Here is an 18961-nt window from a genome sequence, read left to right as displayed (position 1 = left end):
GTGAACATGTGTACAGGCATCACTGTGTGTGCATGGGACATACTGGCATGTGACTGTGCATTCATAGGGGATTCACTGTACATGTGTCCAGGCATGTGTGTGTACGTATGAACAGGTGTGTCCCTGTGTGTTCATTTGTACAGGCGTCACTGTGGGGGGGGGGATACAGGCATGTTGCTGTGTGTGCATAGGGGAGTCACTGTACATGTGAACAGGCATGTCGCTGTGCGTGTGTACAGGAGTGTGTGCATGTAGAGGCGTGTCACTGTGTGTGCACAGGGGCACACGGGCATCGCTCTGCGTGTCAGACTGTGGCCGGAGACGGCAGGTGACTCCTAGCAGCTCCCCAGGTGCCGGGGCTGCTCAGTTTGCCCTCATCCATAATGGGCACCAGCTTCCCTGACTTCCGATGGAACTGAAGCCACAGGCTGCCCTCAGTCAAAATGCCCCCCCCTTGCAGGTGTGTTGTAGCCGCTCCCTGGGGCCCGAGCTGTGTGTGTGTGTGGGGGGGCAGGCGCTGGATGCTGGGGGTCACACAACTAGCTCAGCCATGTTCAGCACAGATGCAAACTCCCCATTTGGCAGCCTGTGGGCGTGTGGGGCAGGGAGGGAGGCCACCGAGTGGGGCCGGTGCTGGACAGCCAAACTGGGGCGACAGCGCCCCCGAGAGGTGCAGGAGGGAGGCAGTGAGCACCACGGACGCGGCTCCGCTTACAGGGCACGTGAGCAGCCCTCCAGCCCAGCCCCAGAGCACGCAGGGCGCTGGAGGGAGAAACGTAACGGCGGTGGAACCCCACGGGCCGGGCCGGGCCCCCCCAAACCCGGGGGACACATCGCAAAGGGCAGACAATGCTGGTGGCTTCCCATCGTCACGGCTCCTGCCCCCGGCCCTCCATCTCCCCCCTTGACAGGTTGCTGCTGGGCGCCCGTCTCCCCTCCCCCACAGCCCGCCAGCCCCTAGTCCTGGAAGTCCAGCTGTTTGCGTAGCATTTCCTGTCCTCAGGCACAGCAAACCAGGAAGTCCCGCCCCTTGCAGCAGGCCCCCTGCAGGAGGAGCGGGAGCAGTGAGCCCCCGGCGGTGCCGACTCTGCTGGGCGGAGGGGCCCACGGTGCCCGGGCAAACGCGCCTCTGCGCCCCGAGCGGCCCAGCCCTGCCGGAGCCGCGGGCCCGGCCCCTGGAATGTTCCTTCGACTCCTCCGTCGCGGCGGGGGGGCGGGGCTACGGCGTGACCGGCGCAGGGGGCGGCTGGCTGCCGGAGCCGCGGTAGGAGCGGAGTAAGACCTTGTGCTTGGTGACGGCCTCGCCGCGCCGCCGCTGGTGCTCCACCAGGAACTCCTTGAGCCGGTTGGTGGTGAAGGTCAGGGTCTGGCGGCGCAGCTTCATCAGGTAGGCGTCCTGCAGCCAGGGGTTGGCAAAACAGTCCTTGCTGGTGGGCCGGCTCCTGCGACAGCCAGGGAGAGCCGGGGTGAGGGACCGGCCGCGTCTCCTGCCGGGGAGCCCCAGCCCAGCCAGGCCTGACTCCCACGCGCCCTGTTCCAGCCCCCCAGCCCCGCGGCCCCCAAACGTTTGGCCTGGTGAGCCCGGCACAGAGCAGCCTCTGAGCGCGACCCCCCTGCCCCGACCAGTTAAAAACACTTGATGTATTTAACACCCTTATAAACGCTGGCGGCAAAGCGGGGTCTGGGGTGGAGGCTGACGGCTCGTGACCCCCCATGTAATAACCTCGCGACCCCCAGTTTGAGGCCCCTGGCCTAGCCCCCACTCCCACCCCCGAGCTGGGATAGAACCCAGGCGTCCTGGCTCCCAGCCCCTCTCAGCCCAGCGGCCGGGCGCGGGGTGTGCGAGAGGCAGGCTGGGGCCTGGCAGGGGCTGTGCCGGGGCCTGGCGGGGGGGCTGTGCCGGGGCCTGGCGGGGGCTGTGCCGGGGCCTGGCGGGGGGGCTGTGCCGGGGCCTGGCGGGGGGGCTGTGCCGGGGCCTGGTGGGGGGGCTGTGCCGGGGCCTGGCAGGGGCTGTGCCGGGGCCTGGCGGGGGCTGTGCCGGGGCCGCTCACCAGGGGCAGATGCAGAGCAGCTTGCGGATGAAGAGGGCGGCGCCCTGCGAGGCGTTGGGGTACAGCTTGAAGGCGTCGAAGCGCCCGGCCAGGATCCTGTTCTCAGTCTCGATGGGATCCAGCTCGAAGAACGGCGACCGGCCGCTGAGCCTGGGGACCGGCACCACAGGGGGTGAGGAGCCCCCCGGTCCCTGCACCACGGGCTGCGCGCCCGGCTGGCTGCCACGGACACAGCCCGGCACCGGCGCTGCCGCCAGCCCAGGCCTCTGCTTTGGCCCCACCGCGGGGATTAATGCTGGCGTCCCTTGAACCCAGGGCCAGGCCAGAAACACCCCAATCCCGCAGTGCCTCAGACTTTAAATGCAGGGTGTGAAGGGGCAACCAGCGCTCACTGGTTCAGGGCTGGATCCCCCAGGGACATCACCCCGCCGCTCTGCCGGTGCCCCTCACTCCCGACCTGCAGCCCCTGCTAGCCCAGCCCTGCCGGTGCCCCTCACTCCCGACCTGCAGCCCCTGCTAGCCCAGCACTGGGCTCCCCCCAGCTTTGCCGGTGCCCCTCACTCCCGACCTGCAGCCCCTGCTAGCCCAGCCCTGGGCTCCCCCCAGCTCTGCCGGTGCCCCTCACTCCCGACCTGCAGCCCCTGCTAGCCCAGCCCTGGGCTCCCCCCAGCTCTGCCGGTGCCCCTCACTCCCGACCTGCAGCCCCTGCTCCCAGCCCTGGGCTCCCCACCACCAGCTCTGCCGGTGCCCCTCACTCCTGACCTGCAGCCCCTGCTAGCCCAGCCCTGCCCCCCCGGCCGGTGCCCCTCACTCCCGACCTGCAGCCCCTGCTAGCCCAGCCCAGCCCCCCCAGCCGGTGCCCCTCACTCCTGACCCGCAGCCCCCTGCGTTAGACAGAGACCAGGCTGTGCCCTGCCCTGCGCCTCATTCCCCTGTACGCCCCGCACCCGAGCTCCATGGGCGCCCTCAGCTTGTACATCCCCACGCAGGCCCCAGCCCCGGCCCCCCCGCGCCCCGCAGGGGACTCACATGATGTAGGTGAGCACGCCAAGCCCCCAGAGATCGGCCGCAGGGCCCACCGGGTCTCCCTTCACCACCTCCGGAGCTGCGGGGCAGAGCAGGGGAGCGGGTCAGGCTCCGGCCGGCCGGGCGATCGGGGGTCACTCGCCCCCTGCGCAGAGCACTCACCCATGAACTCCAGCGTGCCCACCCGGCGCCCCAGCCCGCGCAGCACCAGCGGGTTGTAGCTCTGGGCGCTGCCGAAGTCGATGATCTTCACCGCGTTGCTGTAGGCGACGAGCACGTTGTCGGGTTTGATGTCCAGGTGCACGATGCGGTGCCCGTGCAGGTACTCCAGCCCCTGCAGCAGCTGCAGCACGTAGCCGGCCACGTCGTCCTCCGAGTAGCGGAACCTGCGGGGAGGGAGGGGCCATATAGACCAGGGCTGCAACCAAGGGCCTGGAGCGGCACCAAATCTTGTATAAAGGGGGTCAAATGAGGTGTCTATGGAAGGTTCTGGGTGGCTGGTTAGGATTGTGCTGTCTGGGGGGGGGTGTCGGTTTGTAGTTGAAGTTATGAGTATTAGCTCTGTCCTGTCTGTGCTTCACACACGTGCTGTGCTGCTGGGGACACCCCAGACAACCTGGTGTCAGCTCTGCCTGGCCTGCTTGAGGGCCCATTAAGGACCATCAGCTACAACTGACCCATGGAGAGAAGGCAGACACGCCTTGTGACTCAGCAAAGTGCAGGGACTGGCCCATGTGACTCCAGACTCCATTTTGCTGTAATTTTCCACAGTAAGAACAAAGAGGTTCTTACACCTGGAAAAGCCTATATAAGGCTGATGCATCATCTCCATCTTGTCTTCAATCCTGCTTCTTACCTCTGGAGGGACTTTGCTACAAACTGAAGCTCTGCACAAAGGACTGACTGACCCATCCCAGCGGGGGATGTTCCAGAGACTTGATTTGAACCTGCAGTTTATTCCATCACTGCTACAAGCCTGAACTAAGAACTTTGCCATCACTGGATGGAATTGATTCCATGTAACCAATTCTAGCTCTCAGCTCTTTTTCCTTTTATGAATAAACCTTTAGATTTTAGATTCTAAAGGATTGGCACCAGCGTGATTGGTGGGTAAGATCGGATGTGTATATTGACCTGGGTCTGGGGCTTGGTCCTTTGGGATCGAGGGAACCTTTTTCTTTTACTGGGGTGTTGGTTTTCATAACCATTTATCCCCAGGACGAGTGCACTGGTGGTGATGCTGGGAGACTGGAGTGTCCAAGGGAATTGCTCGTGTGACTGTGGTTGGCCAGTGGGGTGAGACCGACGTCCTCCCTGTCTGGCTGGTTTGGTGCAAAGGACCCAGCCTGGGGCTGTGACTGCGGCTCTGAGCGATTTGTCCTGAATTGACACTCTCAGTTGGGTCCCACCAGAACTGCATCATTACAGGGGGTCAGTGCCCGCCCCCTCTGGGCCCCTGCTGCTAGGGCCCATCCCCCCGTCCCCTGCTGGGCCCATCCCCCAACCCCCACTGGGCCCATCCCCCCCCCCAGCCCAAGGCCCAGCCCCACCCCCCCCAGCGCAGGGCCCAGCCCCGCCCCCACCTGTCCACGAGGTGGTAGAGGATCTCCTTGCCGGCGCAGTGCTCGGCGATCAGCACCAGGTAGCGGGGGGTGATGTAGGCTTCGTGCAGGCCCATGACGCGTTCGTGGTGCAGCCCCTTGAGGATCTCGTACTCCTGCAGGACGCTCTGCTTCTTCTCCGCCTCGTAGGGGATGATCTTGGCCATGAAGTGCTTCCCGGTGGCGTTCTCCTTGCACTCCCGGATCACCCCGAACCGGCCCCTAGGGGACAGAGCCGTCGGCACCGGCTGCGCAGCGGGGCTGCAAGGGGTCCTAGCCAGGGACAGCCCCCCAGGCGCCTCTAGGCACCGCTGTGCGGACACAGAGCGAAGGCAGAGTCGCCAGGCTCCCCAGCTCCCCCCACGTGGGGATTCTCTTAATGTTGTGTGTGCCTCAGTTTCCCCTGTGCTGCGTGTTTGACTGGGGGAGGGGAAGTTGTTTAATCTCTGCAGAGACCTGCCTGGATCTCTGGTGTCCAGCAACGCCCACCCCTGTGCCGGAGACCGGCCGTGCAGAGCAGCGGGAAAACAAGGAGCTGAGGTGGAGGCCAGGCCCGTGGGGGGCAGGTTGGGTCTGCTGGGCGCAGGGGCACGTCTGGCAGCCCCCCCACCACTTACCGCGTGGGCCGAGAGTGACTCCAGATTCCCGCGGGCGGGGGGCAGCTCCTGCCCTGGCCTCCCTGCCGGGGAGGAAACTGGCCAAGGGGGCCAGTGGGGTGGGCTGCCCGAGGGCGAGAGCCAAGGGGGCCAGGACTGAGCTGGGGAGATGCCGGCTGGTGCCAGGGACCAGACCTGACCCAAAAGCTACGGGAAGAACCAGGCTGGGCCTGGGGGGATCGAACCCCAAACCCAGCAGGGAGCTGCCTCGGTGAGGCCCGGCAGCAGCCATGCCGGGGACATCTCCCTGCCCCCCCCCGCGTCCCTCCCACCCCTGCCCGGAGCCAAGCCCAGGGAGCCCTGCCACACCGGTGCTGGCACTGCCGGAGAAACTGGGCTGGGCGCCAGGCCGGTCTTCACCTGCTGAGCCCGGATTCCAGGGGCCACTTGCAGGCTGCCAGGCCGCAGCCTGCACCCCACAAAGGGGAGAGCCCCAGGCTGTGGGGCAGGTGCTCCAGGGCGACCTGGGCGTGGCCAAGGGGGAAGCGTTGGTGTGTTGGTTTCCCCAACAAGCTGCTTGGTTACTGGGGGGCGGTTTGCTCTCGGGGAGGCTCAGAGATGTCGGTGTGAATGTCGCCGGGCTGTCTGGGGGGGGTGGTTACCAAGGACTGGCCTGGCCCAGCCCCACATCCGTGGGGAATCCCAGCAAAGCCAGTCACGGGGGGGGGGGGCACAACCCCCAGCCAGTGAACAGGGACGGGGGATTAGAGCCGGCTGCTGGCAGGAGCGGGGGCTCCCAGCCGAGCTCGTCAGACACAGGGAGAACAGCCCCACGGTTTGGCTGCGGCTGGCCCGGGTCAGCTCCCTCGGGCTCGGGCTGCAGGACTGTGACCCAGGCCCCAGCGCCCGGCCTCCCGCCGAGCCCCACGGGCTGCACCACAGCTCTTCAGCCCTGGGCCAGCCGCCGGCCTTGTGCCCCGGCTGGGGCAGCCTGAGGCAGAGCCTGGGCCATGGGGCTCCCTGCCTGTGCCTGGGCTCTGGCCGATGCTTTAACCTCCACTTCTCCGGGCGCCCAAGGGCTCCCGGGGCTGGTCCGGGTGACGAGTCACCCGCCTGTCGGCCCGCGCTGGCTGCGTGTCCCTGCAGATGGTACAAGTCCCCCTCGGGGTCTGTCTCCGGGGGACTCGCTGCCCGGGGCTCATGGGGGGGGCGGGGGGGCTGCAGGCCCAGGGGTCCAGCCCCAGGAGGTGATGAAGCTGCGCGGCTTCCCCTGGAGGGAGAGCGAGACCCCTCGGGGGTCTGGCCGGCTGACGGGCCCCCCCAGAGCCTGTCCCCACGCTGGGGCCGTGGCCCCGATCCTGGGGGTCCGTGATGCCGGGACACAGGGTCAGGTGGGCCCCCCTGGATCTCGCTCTCTCAGATCCCCTCCCCCCCCCGAGGCAATGCAGAGCGTGGCACACGGCCGGGGACCCCAGGAGCTGCTCCGGCCGAACCCCAGCACTAACCTCGCTTTCTCCTCCAGGAAGGTGTAAGGCTTCTGGGGGACCCCCTGGCGCAGCGCTGTGCCCTCCTGTGCCTCTGGGGGGCTCCGCCTGCTGGCGGGGCCGCCGGGCTCCCTGCTCGGGGTGGCGCTCCGGCCCGGGAAGCGCGTGGCCGATGGCACCGCCTCTTTGGGGAGAGGGGACGGGGCTTCCGTGGGGGGCGTCGCAGCCGGCATGGAGACAAAGGAGGTGACCATGTACATGGGCGCCGCTTTGGGGGAGGGGGACACGGGCGTGGCCGATGCTGGAGCGATGGGGGAGAGCCGGGAAGGGGGCTGGGCTGGAGGGGCGGCTGAGCCCTGCACCGCCTGGCTGGTTGTGTGGGTGGCGAGGGGGCGCGGAGGGGCAGCCCTGGATGGCGTTAACGCCAGCTCTGGGGAGCCAGACCCAGCAATTGCTGGGGGGGCGGCAGGGGGGCTGAGCTGCTCTTGGGGGGCAGGCTCTGCCTCGGCACGGGGAGGCGGCTGGATGGCGGCAGAGGCGCCCCCGGGAACAGGCGCCTGTGGTGCCCGGCCGGGCATGTGCACGACCCCTTTGTGCTTGCGGGGTGGGGTGGGGGGAGGGGCCCCCACGGCTTGGGGTGCGGGCTGGGCAGGAGGGGGCTGGGTGAAGCGGCTGGAAGCGGCTCTCTTGGGGGCAGCGCTGGGATCTAGACAGCGAACAAAAGAGCAGACGGCCAGTGAGCACCCTGCCCCGCCCCGCCCATGGGGAGATGGGGGGCAGCGACCAGGATCCCCCCAACCCCCGCAGCCATGGAGCAGGGCAGCTGGGAGCCCCCCACCCCTCCCCAGAGGCCAGCACATGCCCCCCCCGCCTGCTAGGGGGACCCCCCACTTTAGTTTGGTCCACGACACACAAACAGGCCCCACCCCCACCCAGTGCCCCACGATCCCCATGTCCCCGGCCTGGCTCTGCTGCCTGCGCTGGGGGTGGGGCTGGGCCAGGGCCCCCAGGAGCTCGCTCACCGTCGGGCTCGATGGCCACCGTCGCCGAGGGGTTGCTGTAGGGCCCCTGGCCGGCCTTGTTGACGCAGGCGACCCGGAAGCTGGCCGTGCTCCTGGCGGGCAGCTCCGTCACGTTGAAGTAGCAGTCGGGGATGCCCGAGCCGATGGTCTTCCACTCGCGTTCCCCTGGGGAGGGACGTGCAGCCGTCAGCGCCCGGCTGGGCACTGGCTGCGGTGGGAGCTCGACGCAGCGCTGGGATCTGCAGGGAGATGGTGCCCTGGGTCTGGGCAGCAGGGGCCCCTAGCAGGGTCCTCAATCCCATCCCTGCAGCAGGGGCAGGCACCCGGAGGTGCTGCTGGGGCTCCTCGGCCCTCAGAAGGGCTGCCGGGGGCTCTCCAGTGCGGGGCCAGCAGCCGGTGCCCGTGCCTCTGCCCACAGACCCCTGAGCTGCGTAGGCCCCGAGGCCTGGAGACTGCAGAGATCCTGTGACACCTAACAGCCTGTGACCCCCCTACAGGGGTGCGAGCTCTCACACAGAGCAGGCCACGGGCGCTGTGTGATCTGCTGAGCCCCTTGTTCACGTCTGAAGGGAGGAGACGGGGCTGAATGGTGGCCCCTGGTGAGTCTCTGCTGCCAGGAGTGTCCAGGGATCAGTGACCAGCAGGGGAGCAGGAATCGAGCGGTTACAAGTCAGTGACAATGGTGCGAGCGCCGCACAATGGAGCTGCTCAGCTCTGCGACTCAGCAAAGCCCCCCAGGCACGTCTGGGCACACGGGCTGAGGGTATCAAATAGGGGACGGGGGCGGCATGCCCTGGCCTTCTCCTCCCCCAGCTACACGGGAAGCCACAAGAACACGGGGACGACAGAGACTCCAGCTGAGGAGACTGGCCCCAGGCTGGAGAGAGAAGCCAGCGTGTGAAGACCTGTGACATCCGGTGGGGTGAGAAAAGTGCTTGATGCAAATGCTGCCTAGTGTAAGTCGGGCCCTACCAAACTCACCAGCCATTTTGATCAATTTCACAGCCAGAGAGTGGGAAAATCGGTTAATTTCATGTTTTCAGTCAGTTACACCTCAGGTTTCACGGTGTTGTAACCGTGGGGGTCCCAACCCGAAAGGTCCCCAGAGGTGGGTCTGATCCCCCCTCCCCTGAGCAGGGGAAGGACAAGTCCTGTCCCTCCCCAGCCAGGCGGGACTCGCAGCTGGGACGCCCCCGGTGGCATGGGGGAGAGGAGATTTCACAGGAAGGGCTAATTTCCTGGCCCGTGACACTGGCAGGGCCTAGGAATAAGCTTTAAGATTCAGACTGGGCCCATATAGGTTATTGTCTCTGGTACCTGCCTCTGACCTTTGATGCCTCCCACTTCCACCCGACCTTCCTGTAGTGAATAAACCTGCTTTGTACTTCACCTAAACCAGAGCTGGGGAAATCTCAGCCCAGGTTACCACGGCTGGTGCGTGCCCTGTGCACAGGGAGGGAGGGCGACTGGGTAATGAACTTGGCCAGGCGTCTGCCCGGGGCCGGACGATACAGCTCCGGGGTGCAAGGCTGGGGAGCCGGGGGGCTGGGCTGGTGCCTTTCCCTGTGTGATCGGCTCCGGGAACATTCATGCAATCGAGCTGGGTGCAGGGCTCCGCATGCGGCTGTGCTGAGTGATCACAGCACCTGGAGGGGTTTGCTGCTGGCCCCACAGTCCCAGGTTGTACCCTGGGGACCCAGCACCAGTCATGGGAGAGCAGCACAGGGCTGAGGGGACTGACGAGCGCGGTCCCGGAGCTGCCCCCGGGGAACCCAGGCCCTGCCAGCCCTGCCCAGGGGCCCAGGTGGTGCCGGCTGGCGCGGGAGGCCTCGTACCGTTCAGTCTGCACTCCAGGATGTAGGTGCAAGGGGCCCGGCTCTCCGCAGGCTTCCACAGCACCAGCACCGTGTTCTTGTACTTCTGAGGGATCTCCGGGGTGCCCGGCTTCCCCGGCAGGCCTGGCAGGAGACAGAGCGCACTGTCATGGGGGGCCGAGGGGGAGGCAGGGAATGGAGAGGGGTCAGGGAGGGGGCCGGGCCGGCCTAGCCAGACCAGGGTCACAGGCAGCGCTGGTGGCACCAGAGGGCTGGGGCCTACTCGCCAGTCGAGTGACCAGCCCCCGGGTCTGCACTGCTGGCATTTGCCTCGCCCGCAGCGCGGGGGCCAGGGCTGCGGGGAGCAGGTTCGGGCCCCCCAGCAAGGGCGGCCCGGCTAAACAGGGGCGACGAAGCCAGGCCCTGGGCCCCCTTCCAGACCACCGGGCCCCGGTAATTTGCACTGTTCCCCACCCCGCTCAGCCCTGGTGGAGGCCTCAGACAGACCCTCCATCCCTTGGCTCCTGCCCGAGTGCCCTGGGGCAGTGGCTGCAGGGGGGCCTGGCAGACAGGGCCTGGCAGCCCCCCCCCCCCGAGCGCTCCCTGGGCAGGAACGGGGCGGCTCCGATCCTGGCCGCCCCACAGGACCCGCTGCAGCCAGCGCCCTCCCGCGCCCAGGGCCCTTACGTGCCACGGCCAGAGTGCACGAGCTGGTGGCCGTGCCCAGGGCGTTGGCAGCGGTGCACTCGTACAGGCCTGCATCCTTCCTGCACGTCTTGGGGATGGAGAGCAGCTGGCGGCCATCCTTACACGAGACGACGTTCACCGCGGCGTCGGACACCAGCGCCTGCTTGTCTGTGGGGAGGGAGGATGAGCAGGGCTGGCCGGCAGCGAGACCCCAGCCCCCTGGCTGCTCGGCATTCAGAGCTGCGCAGCAGCACCCCCGCCCCATGGCAGGCCTGATACCCAAACAACCTCCACCTGGGCATCAGAGCGCCCGGCAGGCACCGGCCCGAGGCCCCTTCCCTCTGCCTCCTGCGGGTTTAGGTCCAAGGGAGGTTTCGGTCCCTGAACAGAGCCGGCAGCACAGGCTCACCAGGGAGAGGGGCTGAGAAATGGGCACACACGGGCGTGACACAGGCAGGCCAGGCACCAGCCCATGGCTAGGTCCCGAGGGCTCAGCCAGACGGGGCTGGGATCTGCCCAGCTGGCCTGCGGGTTCGCAGCGATAGGACAGGGACCAGAACCGGGAGTTCGTGTCTGGATGCTGGCGAACGCCTGCCTCCCTCTCACTTCCCCGTCGGGCCGGGCGAGCTGAGCGGGCGCCCGGCCGGGGCTGGACACTGATGGAAGAGCTGCTCTCCCACAGCAATTTTTACGCTCTCCCTGAAAGAGGAGCCAGTGACAGCAGCCGGGCTAGGCTTGGCTCAGAGCTGGGAACACCCCACATCTGGATGGAGAAACCATCAACTAAAGCCTAAAGACTCGTCTTGTGCCGGTCTCCTCCCCGACAGCGACTCCCCGCATCCTCTGGGAGCACCCGGCAGCAGGGGGAGAACCCCAGACCAAAGGGACTAGGTGTGACAACCTGGGAATTTTGTGTAATATTTTTATGAACCCTGTATGTGCCTCAGTTTCCCCTATGTGCTGCAGTTACCTGGGGATAGAGAGGCCTGTCGCTCTCTGGGCAGGCTAACACAGGGGTGACAGGCTCCCAGCTGTCTGGGCCTTAGCTCCCATATCAGTGGAGCTCTGAGAAGACAGTGGCAAATCCCACTGCCCAGACACAGATGCCCAGCAACCAGCGCCCCAGAGAGATCTGCACCCCCCACCCCTGGGCAGGGAGCTGAGCCGCATCCCCCGCTGGGCTCGGGAACAAAGGGCGGGGAGCGGGGGCGGGGCGGGGGCAGGAAGTTAAGTGCTGGCTGCCGAGGACTCTGGGTTCACCTGCCTTGGGACAAAGGGAGGTCAGAGGGACGGGGGGCTCTGGGCTGACCAGGATGGTCTCGCTGTAACTTTCTGTTCTCTGGGCTCCCGGGGCTGGTCCAGGTGACTCATCACCCGCCTGTCGGCCCACGCTGGCTGCGGGTCCCTGCAGACGCTGGTGGAGGGGGCGCTGCCCCCCAAGATGGTACAAGTCTCCATTGGGGTTTGTCTCCGGGGGACTCGCTGCCCGGGGCTCATGGGAGAGGCAGGGGGGCTGCAGCTCCAGGGGTCCAGCCCCAGGAGGCGGTGAAGCCGCGTGGCTTCCTCTGGAGGGAGAGCGAGACCCCTCGGGGGCCTGGCCGGCTGACGGGCCCCCCCAGAGCCTGTCCCCACGCTGGGGCCGAGGCCCCGATCCTGGGGGTCCAGGTGTGATGGAATAGGGACTGTCTGTGTGGTTGGTAGGTGAGAGCCAGGTCTGCAGCTGTAACATGAGCCTGGCCTGGGGGAGGGGAGGTCGTCACCTCTGGCTGGGGCTAGACAAAGGGAAGGGTGGAGTGGAGTCAGTCTTCAGTTTGGGAGCTGGGTGGTGGGTTTACAGGGGATCCTAGGCTGGGATCCAAGCACCCTGAACCCCCCAGATAGGCCAGATTGAGGGGTCCTGGCTCTGAACACAAGCTGGGCTGTATCCTGTGTTCCTGTTGTTCAATAAACCTTCTGTTTTACTGGCTGGCTGAGAGTCACTGTGGGTCCCAGGAAGAGGGGTGCAGGGCCGGACTCCCCCACACTCTGTGACAACTGGTGGCAGCGGTGGGATTGGCGGCACCCCGTGGACGGCGCTTCCTGCAGTAAGTGACTGGGGAGCAGTAAAACGAAGGGGCGATTCACCCCTGGGCGAGTGTGGCCAGAGAGCAGGACTTTGCAGTAACAGGGTCCCCCCGGGGGATCACAGTGAGCGATCCCCGGGGCGAAGGAGTCTGCAGCTCGACCCTGGCAGAGCGGGGGTGACCTCACGGACTGGCACACGAGGGGTCCCCCTGGAACCCGTGGGGAGCGGCGAGCACCCCGGCCTGCGAGTGGCCAGCAGGAAGATGTATTCCCAGCAGCGCAAGTGTGAGCTGGTGGAGCTGTGCAAGCAGAGGGGGCTGCACTGTGGGAAGCTCACCAAGGACCAGCTAATTGCCCGGCTGGAGGAGAGAGATCGCAGGGATGAACCGGTCCCTGTCTCTGAGGGAAGCAGCCGGGCAGATGCAGCGCAGGCACCAGTGTCTGTCCCCGCTGGGAGTGGTCAGCCGGCCGCTGAGGGCTCCCCGAGACCTCCCACCCCTAGGCCTAGGGGGAGGGGGAGCCCAGCTACCGAGGGCACCGTGACCCCCCCGGCCAGCCGGGAATCATCCCGGCGACGCTTGGCCTCCGTGGAACTCAGGCGGCTGGACTTGGAGAGAGAGATCAAACTGATGGAGATGGAGGACCGGCAGAAGCAGCGTGAATTCGAGGAAAGGGAGAGGGAGAAACAACGCAAACATGAGCTGGACCTGGCCCAGCTGAAAAGCAGGGAGGCCCCGGCAGTGGTGAGTGAGGGGGGGCCCAAGCCTACAAAGAGCTTCGATAAGAACTTCCTGGCCCGGCGTAAGGAGGGGGAGGACATAGACACCTTCCTGACGGCCTTTGAGAACGCCTGTGAGCTGCACCGGGTTGACCCTGCAGACAGGATCCAGTTCCTCACCCCCTTACTGGACTCCACCGCCGTGGAGGTGTACAGCCGAATGAAAGGGGCGGAGGCGGGGGACTACAACCTGTTCAAAGAGGCCCTGCTCCGCGAGTTTGGGCTGACCCCGGAGATGTACCGGAAGAGGTTCCGGGGTCAACGTAAGACCCGGGAGGTCACATACCTGCAACTGGTCAACCGGGCGCAGGGATATGCCCGCAAGTGGACGGCTGGGGCCCAAACCAGAGAGGACCTGCTTGACCTATTCGTACTGGAGCACAGAGCCCCCGGTACCAGTCCTGCGGGCACAGAGCCCCCGGTACCGGTCCTGCGGGCACAGAGCCCCCGGTACCGGTCCTGTGGGCACAGAGCCCCCGGGCACCAGTCCTGTGGGCACAGAGCCCCCGGTACTAGTCCCACACGCACAGAGCCCCCGGTACCAGTCCCACACGCACAGAGCCCCCGGTACCAGTCCCACATGCAGAGTCCCCAGCCCTGGGCCCCCGGGCACCGGTCCTGCGGGCACAGAGCCCCCGGGCTCCAGTCCTGCGAGCACAGAGCCCCCAGCCCTGGGCCCCCGGGCACCGGTCCTGTGGGCACAGAGCCCCCAGACACCAGTCCTGCGGGCACAGAGCCCCCAGCCCTGGGCCCCCGGGCACCGGTCCTGCGGGCACAGAGCCCCCGGGCACCGGTCCTGCGGGCACAGAGCCCCCGGCACCGGTCCTGCGGGCACAGAGCCCCCGGCACCAGTCCCACACGCAGAGTCCTCAGCCCTGGGCCCCCGGGCAGCAGATCCCAGACCTACCCTTCATCCAGAGGATTTTGGGGGACGGGCTGGCAGCTGGCAGGCAGAACAGGGTTGCCGGGTCGCCCTCCAGCAGCACCTGGTCCTTCAGCTTGATGTGGAAAACGGGGGGGAAGTCTGGGGGAGCAGAGGGGACACGGCAGGTGTGAGTGAGGGTGGAATGGGGGTTCCCAGTGAGCACAGCCCCCAGAAGGAGCATGTGGGGCTCCCAGCTGGGCCCCTGGCTCAGCGTCTCTCCCACCCCCATTGCTGGCCCTGGAGGGGCAGAGCCCTGCTCCGACGACTGGCCAGGGGGAGGGGATAAGTGTGGGACCCCCAGAGCACAGATCGGCTGCTCCTCGTTAAGTACCCCCCAGTCCCCGGCCTGGCCCCCTCCCCTGCCCCTGCCCCTTCGTGTGATGGCAGCGGGACACGGAGCACCCAGGGCCGGGTGCCGCAGGGCCTGCCCTGCTGTGGGGAGCTGCCCAGGGCCGGTCCCTGCCCGGGGCGAGGGGGAGGCTGCTCAGAGCGGGGCACCATGAGCCCAGCACCCTGTGCCCGGCGCTGCCCGGCGCTGCCTCGGGCACTGTCCTCCGGAGTGCGGGGGCGTCGGGTGCACGGCAGCCCACACGGCGTCTTTGCAGGCTCGGTTTCCCGGCTCCGCTGGGCTGCAGGGCTCCTCCCGGCCGGGGGGCTGGGGGGCTCTGCCCCCTTCTCCTCCCCACACGTGCTCCCCAGCCACCTGTCCCAGCCAGCTGCAGCCCCCCCAAATGGCCTCTCCCCACACCTCCCCCCATGATCCTGAGCCACCCCCCAACCCCCTCTGCCGGGGGCTCCCCGCCCGGCGCAGGACACGGGCACAGCCGGACCTACCCGATTCGTTGCGCACGTACTGCCTGCCCACAATGGTGCCGTCCTCCTGCCGCAGGCTGGCCGGGATGCTGGGCTGCGAGGCCGCCTTGTCCCTCCTGGCGCGGGACAGGCCCCAGCGGTCCCACCGGGAGCGTCTCTGGCCCTCGCTGGGAGCTGCGGGGAGAGGGGCCGGGGCCAGGCTGACTACACCTCACCCAGGAGCTGCCCGCGGTGCCACCGGGTGGGGGCCATGTGTCGGGACAAGCCCTGCCAGGGGCTCCCCTCTTCCCCCCACCGCCCACGCTCCCAGCGGGCCCAGAGAGGGGCTCTGGCTGCAGGCTGGAGAGTGGGGGGTGCTGCTCCCCGGGGCCCAGCTCCGCCAGGCAGGGGTGGGCAGGGGTCTGGGCTGGGAGCCAGGCAGGGCAGTTTTGGCTTTGCCCCAGGGCCGGCGCGGGCCCCAGCAGGCACAGCCCCAGGGGCCCGTCCCCGCTCACCTCTGGCACCCGCCTCCGAGCGGGTGCTGCTCTGCGACTGGAAGGACTCGGCGGAGGGCGCCAGGGCTGACTGTGCCGCCAGCTGGTTCTGCGGGATCCCCATCTTGCGCAGGTTCTCCCCCTCCGAGTTGGACCTCCGCAGCGGGCTCCGCTCCCCGGGCCCCTCCGCCTCCCCGCTGTCGGCCGAGGGGCTGCGCAGGCGCTGGGAGAGGCGCTCCATGGTGGAGCTGATCTTCCGCCTCATGGCTACGACGGGCGACTCGCCGGGCTCCCTGCCGGGGGGCTCCGACCCGGCCTGGCTCCGGCCTGGCTCCGATTTCAGGCTCGCCGAGTCCCGCTTGTCCTTGGAGCTGCCCAGCCCCAGGCTCCAGGAGAGACGGCGGCCCCGGCTCGGGGGCTCGCGGCCCGACTCCTGCTCCGGGGGCTGCTTGCGCTCCATGGGCGGCGTGCGCCACAGGCGCTGGGACATCCTGCGGATGAAGCTGGCCTCCTCCGGCTCACGCAGCTCCTGCACCGACTGGGCCCTCTGGGCCGGGCCCTTGGCGAGCTGCAGCGGTGCCCCGGCCGGGCCGGGCCGGTACATCCCCTCCTCCCGCGCCAGCGGGCTGGCCGGGCGCCGCTCCGCCGAGTGGGGCCTGCCGAGGAGCTTCAGGCCGCGGCTGAGCGACGACTCCCGGCCCCGCTTGAACTTGGCCTCGAAGACTTCCTCCGAGTCGATGTCCTTGATGGGCAGGGCGCTGCTGGAGCGCGACGGCGCCGCCTCCGGGCGGGCCGCGGGGCTGGGGCGCGGGCGCGGCTCGGGCGGGCAGCGGGGGCTGGGGCGCGGGCGCGGCTCGGGCGGGCAGCGGGGCTGGGGCGCGGGGCGCGGCTCCGGGCGGGCAGCGGGGGCTGGGCGCGCGGGAGCTGGATGGTCTGGCTCACCTGTGCGTAGGAGGAGGGTTTGGGGGCCCTGGAGTCCGGGGCAGGGGGCTCGGGCAGGGCTGCTCTGGGCTTGGGAGCTGCCTGCAGGGGGACCGGGGCAGCTGCAGGCCGCGGCAGAGGCTTTTCTTGAGGCTTCTTGCCCACAGCTGCCAAGCTGGCTCTGGGCCCGGCCGCGCCCCCCGGCACAGGGCCCTGCTCAGGGGAGGAACTTTCCCGCGGGGTCGGGGGCCGGGACTCCGTCAGGGCGGAGAGCGAGGGGGACTCCTGGAGCCGCTGGCTTTCCAGGCGCGTCCCGGGGATCTCGAGCGGGGCGCCCGAGCGGCGGTGCACCAGCACCGGCTCCAGGTCGCCCTGGCTGAAGGAGCTGCTCTTCTGCAGCAGGCGCGGCGCTGGGGGCGGGTGCTGCGGGGCCGCCTCGCTGGAGGCCGCCCGCACCAGCCTGGCCCCCGGGGGCGGCTGCTTTGCGGGCCGGGGGGGCCGCACCTTCTTCTCCAGGGTCTCCAGGAGCGGCCCCCGCAGGCCGCTGACCCTGGGCTCCATGGGGCCGTCCCGCAGCAGGCGCTGGCGCACGAGCTCCAGGCGCTGGGCGCGCTCCTCCTCGGCCTGCCTGCGATGCGCCCCCCCCGGGCTGGGGCTCCGGCGCGGCAGCTCCATGGACGCCGCCTTCTTCAGCGCCGGGGGGGGCTCCTCGCCCGCCGGCAGGCCCAGCAGGAGGGCGCTGTCCGCAGAGCTGCCCCGCCGCAGCTCACCCTTCCGGCCAGGCGGGCGCCCCCCCTCCGGGAACTCCAGGCTGGAGCCCTTCTGCAGGGCCTGCCGGGGGCACCCGGGCCGCGACTGGGCCTCGGCGGAGTCCTCATGTGCGGAGCCAGGCCCCTCCGCCGCCGCGGGCCCCTTCCCCGGGCCTGGCACCTCCGCCTGCCACTGCACGGGGACCTCCTCCAGCGCCCCCTCGGCCTGGCCCAGGGCTTCCTCGTCCGTGGGGAGCTCGTTGAGGGAGACGCGGGAGCCGGAGAACTCCACCTGGTGGGGCATGGGCAGCAGGGGCAGCTCGTCCAGCTCCTCCGAGTCCGAGGAGGAGGAGAGGGCGGGCGAGTCCTTGAGGTGCCGGGGCAGGGCGATGGAGAGGTGGCTGGACGTGTCCTCCAGCAGCTCCGGGATGGCTCTCAGCACCAGGCTGCCTTTGTAGCTGATCTGAGAGCGCTGCGGGCGGGGGGCAGATCGGTCAGAAGCTGCACTGGGGCCTGCAGGGCCGGGGGGGCGGTTGGGTTGGGAGCCGTGGGGAAGGGAGAATCGGGCAGGGGTTGGGGAGCCGTGGGGAAGGGGAGCCCCTTGCAGGGAGCCGTGGGGAAGGGAGAATCGGGCAGGGGTTGGGGCCGTGGGGAAGGGAGAATCGGGCAGGGGTTGGGAGCTGTGGGGAAGGGGGATTGGGCAGGGGTTGGGGGAGCCGTGGGGGAAGGGGAGCCCCTTGCAGGGAGCCGTGGGGAAGGGAGAATCGGGCAGGGGTTGGGGGCCGTGGGGAAGGGGCGAATCGGGCAGGGGGTTGGGGGGAGCCGTGGGGGGAAGGGAAGAACTGGGCAGGGGGTTGCAGGGAGCTGTGCAGCGGGACCGGAGGCCCCTGAGCTGCCAGAGGGGGTGGCAGGGGCTTTGCCTCAAGCACCCCCCACCCCACAGTCCCTGGGACGTGTGGGCCGGTGGTTCGGGGTGGGGCTGGCCTGAGGTTCAGTTCCCGGCCCTGCCACAGGCTCTGGGGGCCGTGGGAAAGCACCGGGACGAACTGCTCCCCACTGATCTCGCTGGGCCTGGCGCGGGAGCCCCCCACCCCCTCTCTGCTCCCCACACAGGGGCCCAGCCAGGCTCCATGCACCCCCCACAGGAGCACAGGCCTCTGCACTGGGGGCGTCACCCCCACTCGCTCCATCTCCGCCCCATGGCAGCATCAGCTGCTCCCAGCCCTCCCTGGGCCCCGGCCGCCCCTGCCTTTACCTGCCACCTCCTGCGGCAGAGGAAGAGCTTCAGGTGGTCGGTGCTGATGGATTTCCCCTTGGCCAAGGTCTGCGGAGAGCGGAGAGGAGCATCTGGGGGCTGCCGGCTGCCTCCACCCCCTCCCTGCCCGCCAACGCCCCCCGACACACACCCCCAATGGGCCGACCCCCTCCCTGCCCGCCAACCCCCCCCACACACAATGGGCCAGCCCCCTCCCTGCCCGCCAACCCCCCCCACACACAATGGGCCAGCCCCTCCCTGCCCACCAAGGCCCCCGCCACAATGGGCGGCCCCTCCTGCCCATAACGCCCCACCCCCAATGGGCGGCCCCTCCTGCCCGCCAACACACCCCGACATACACCCCCAATGGGCGTCCCCTCCCTGCCAACGCCCCACACACCCCCAATGGGCGGCCCCTCCTGCCCGCCAACGCCCCACACACCCCCAATGGGCGGCCCCTCCTGCCATAACGCCCCACACACACCCCCAATGGGCGGCCCCCTCCTGCCAACGCCCCCACCCACACACCCCAATGGGCGGCCCCTCCCTGCCAACGCCCCCCACACACCCCAATGGGCGGCCCCTCCTGCCCGCCAACACCCCCACACACACCCCCAATGGGCGGCCCCTCCTGCCAACGCCCCCCACACACACCCAATGGGCGGCCCCCTCCTGCCCAACGCCCCCACACAAACAATGGGC

General features: G+C 68.7%; 1 protein-coding gene across 1 annotated transcript in view; it reads right to left on the bottom strand.

Moving 5' to 3' along the window:
* Positions 1-361: 361 nt before the first annotated feature.
* Positions 362-18961, bottom strand: part of SPEG (striated muscle enriched protein kinase) — a 107872-nt gene continuing 89272 nt past the window's right edge. Inside the window, exons 29-42 of the mRNA XM_039495073.1 lie at positions 18260-18328; positions 16254-17476; positions 15356-16170; positions 14883-15035; positions 14031-14147; positions 10282-10449; positions 9616-9738; positions 7781-7945; positions 6780-7464; positions 4661-4900; positions 3240-3463; positions 3081-3156; positions 2052-2201; positions 362-1442 (exon numbers count right to left, since the gene is read on the bottom strand). Coding sequence (XP_039351007.1) covers positions 1220-1442; positions 2052-2201; positions 3081-3156; positions 3240-3463; positions 4661-4900; positions 6780-7464; positions 7781-7945; positions 9616-9738; positions 10282-10449; positions 14031-14147; positions 14883-15035; positions 15356-16170; positions 16254-17476; positions 18260-18328 — 4431 coding nt within the window. The 3' untranslated portion in view covers positions 362-1219. The remainder of the gene's footprint in view (positions 1443-2051; positions 2202-3080; positions 3157-3239; positions 3464-4660; positions 4901-6779; positions 7465-7780; positions 7946-9615; positions 9739-10281; positions 10450-14030; positions 14148-14882; positions 15036-15355; positions 16171-16253; positions 17477-18259; positions 18329-18961) is intronic.

Source organism: Mauremys reevesii, linkage group 11, assembly GCF_016161935.1.
Source record: "Mauremys reevesii isolate NIE-2019 linkage group 11, ASM1616193v1, whole genome shotgun sequence".
Taxonomy (NCBI): domain Eukaryota; kingdom Metazoa; phylum Chordata; order Testudines; family Geoemydidae; genus Mauremys; species Mauremys reevesii.
The sequence above is the reverse complement of the archived record's forward strand: the minus strand, read 5'-3'. Positions and strand labels throughout refer to the sequence as shown.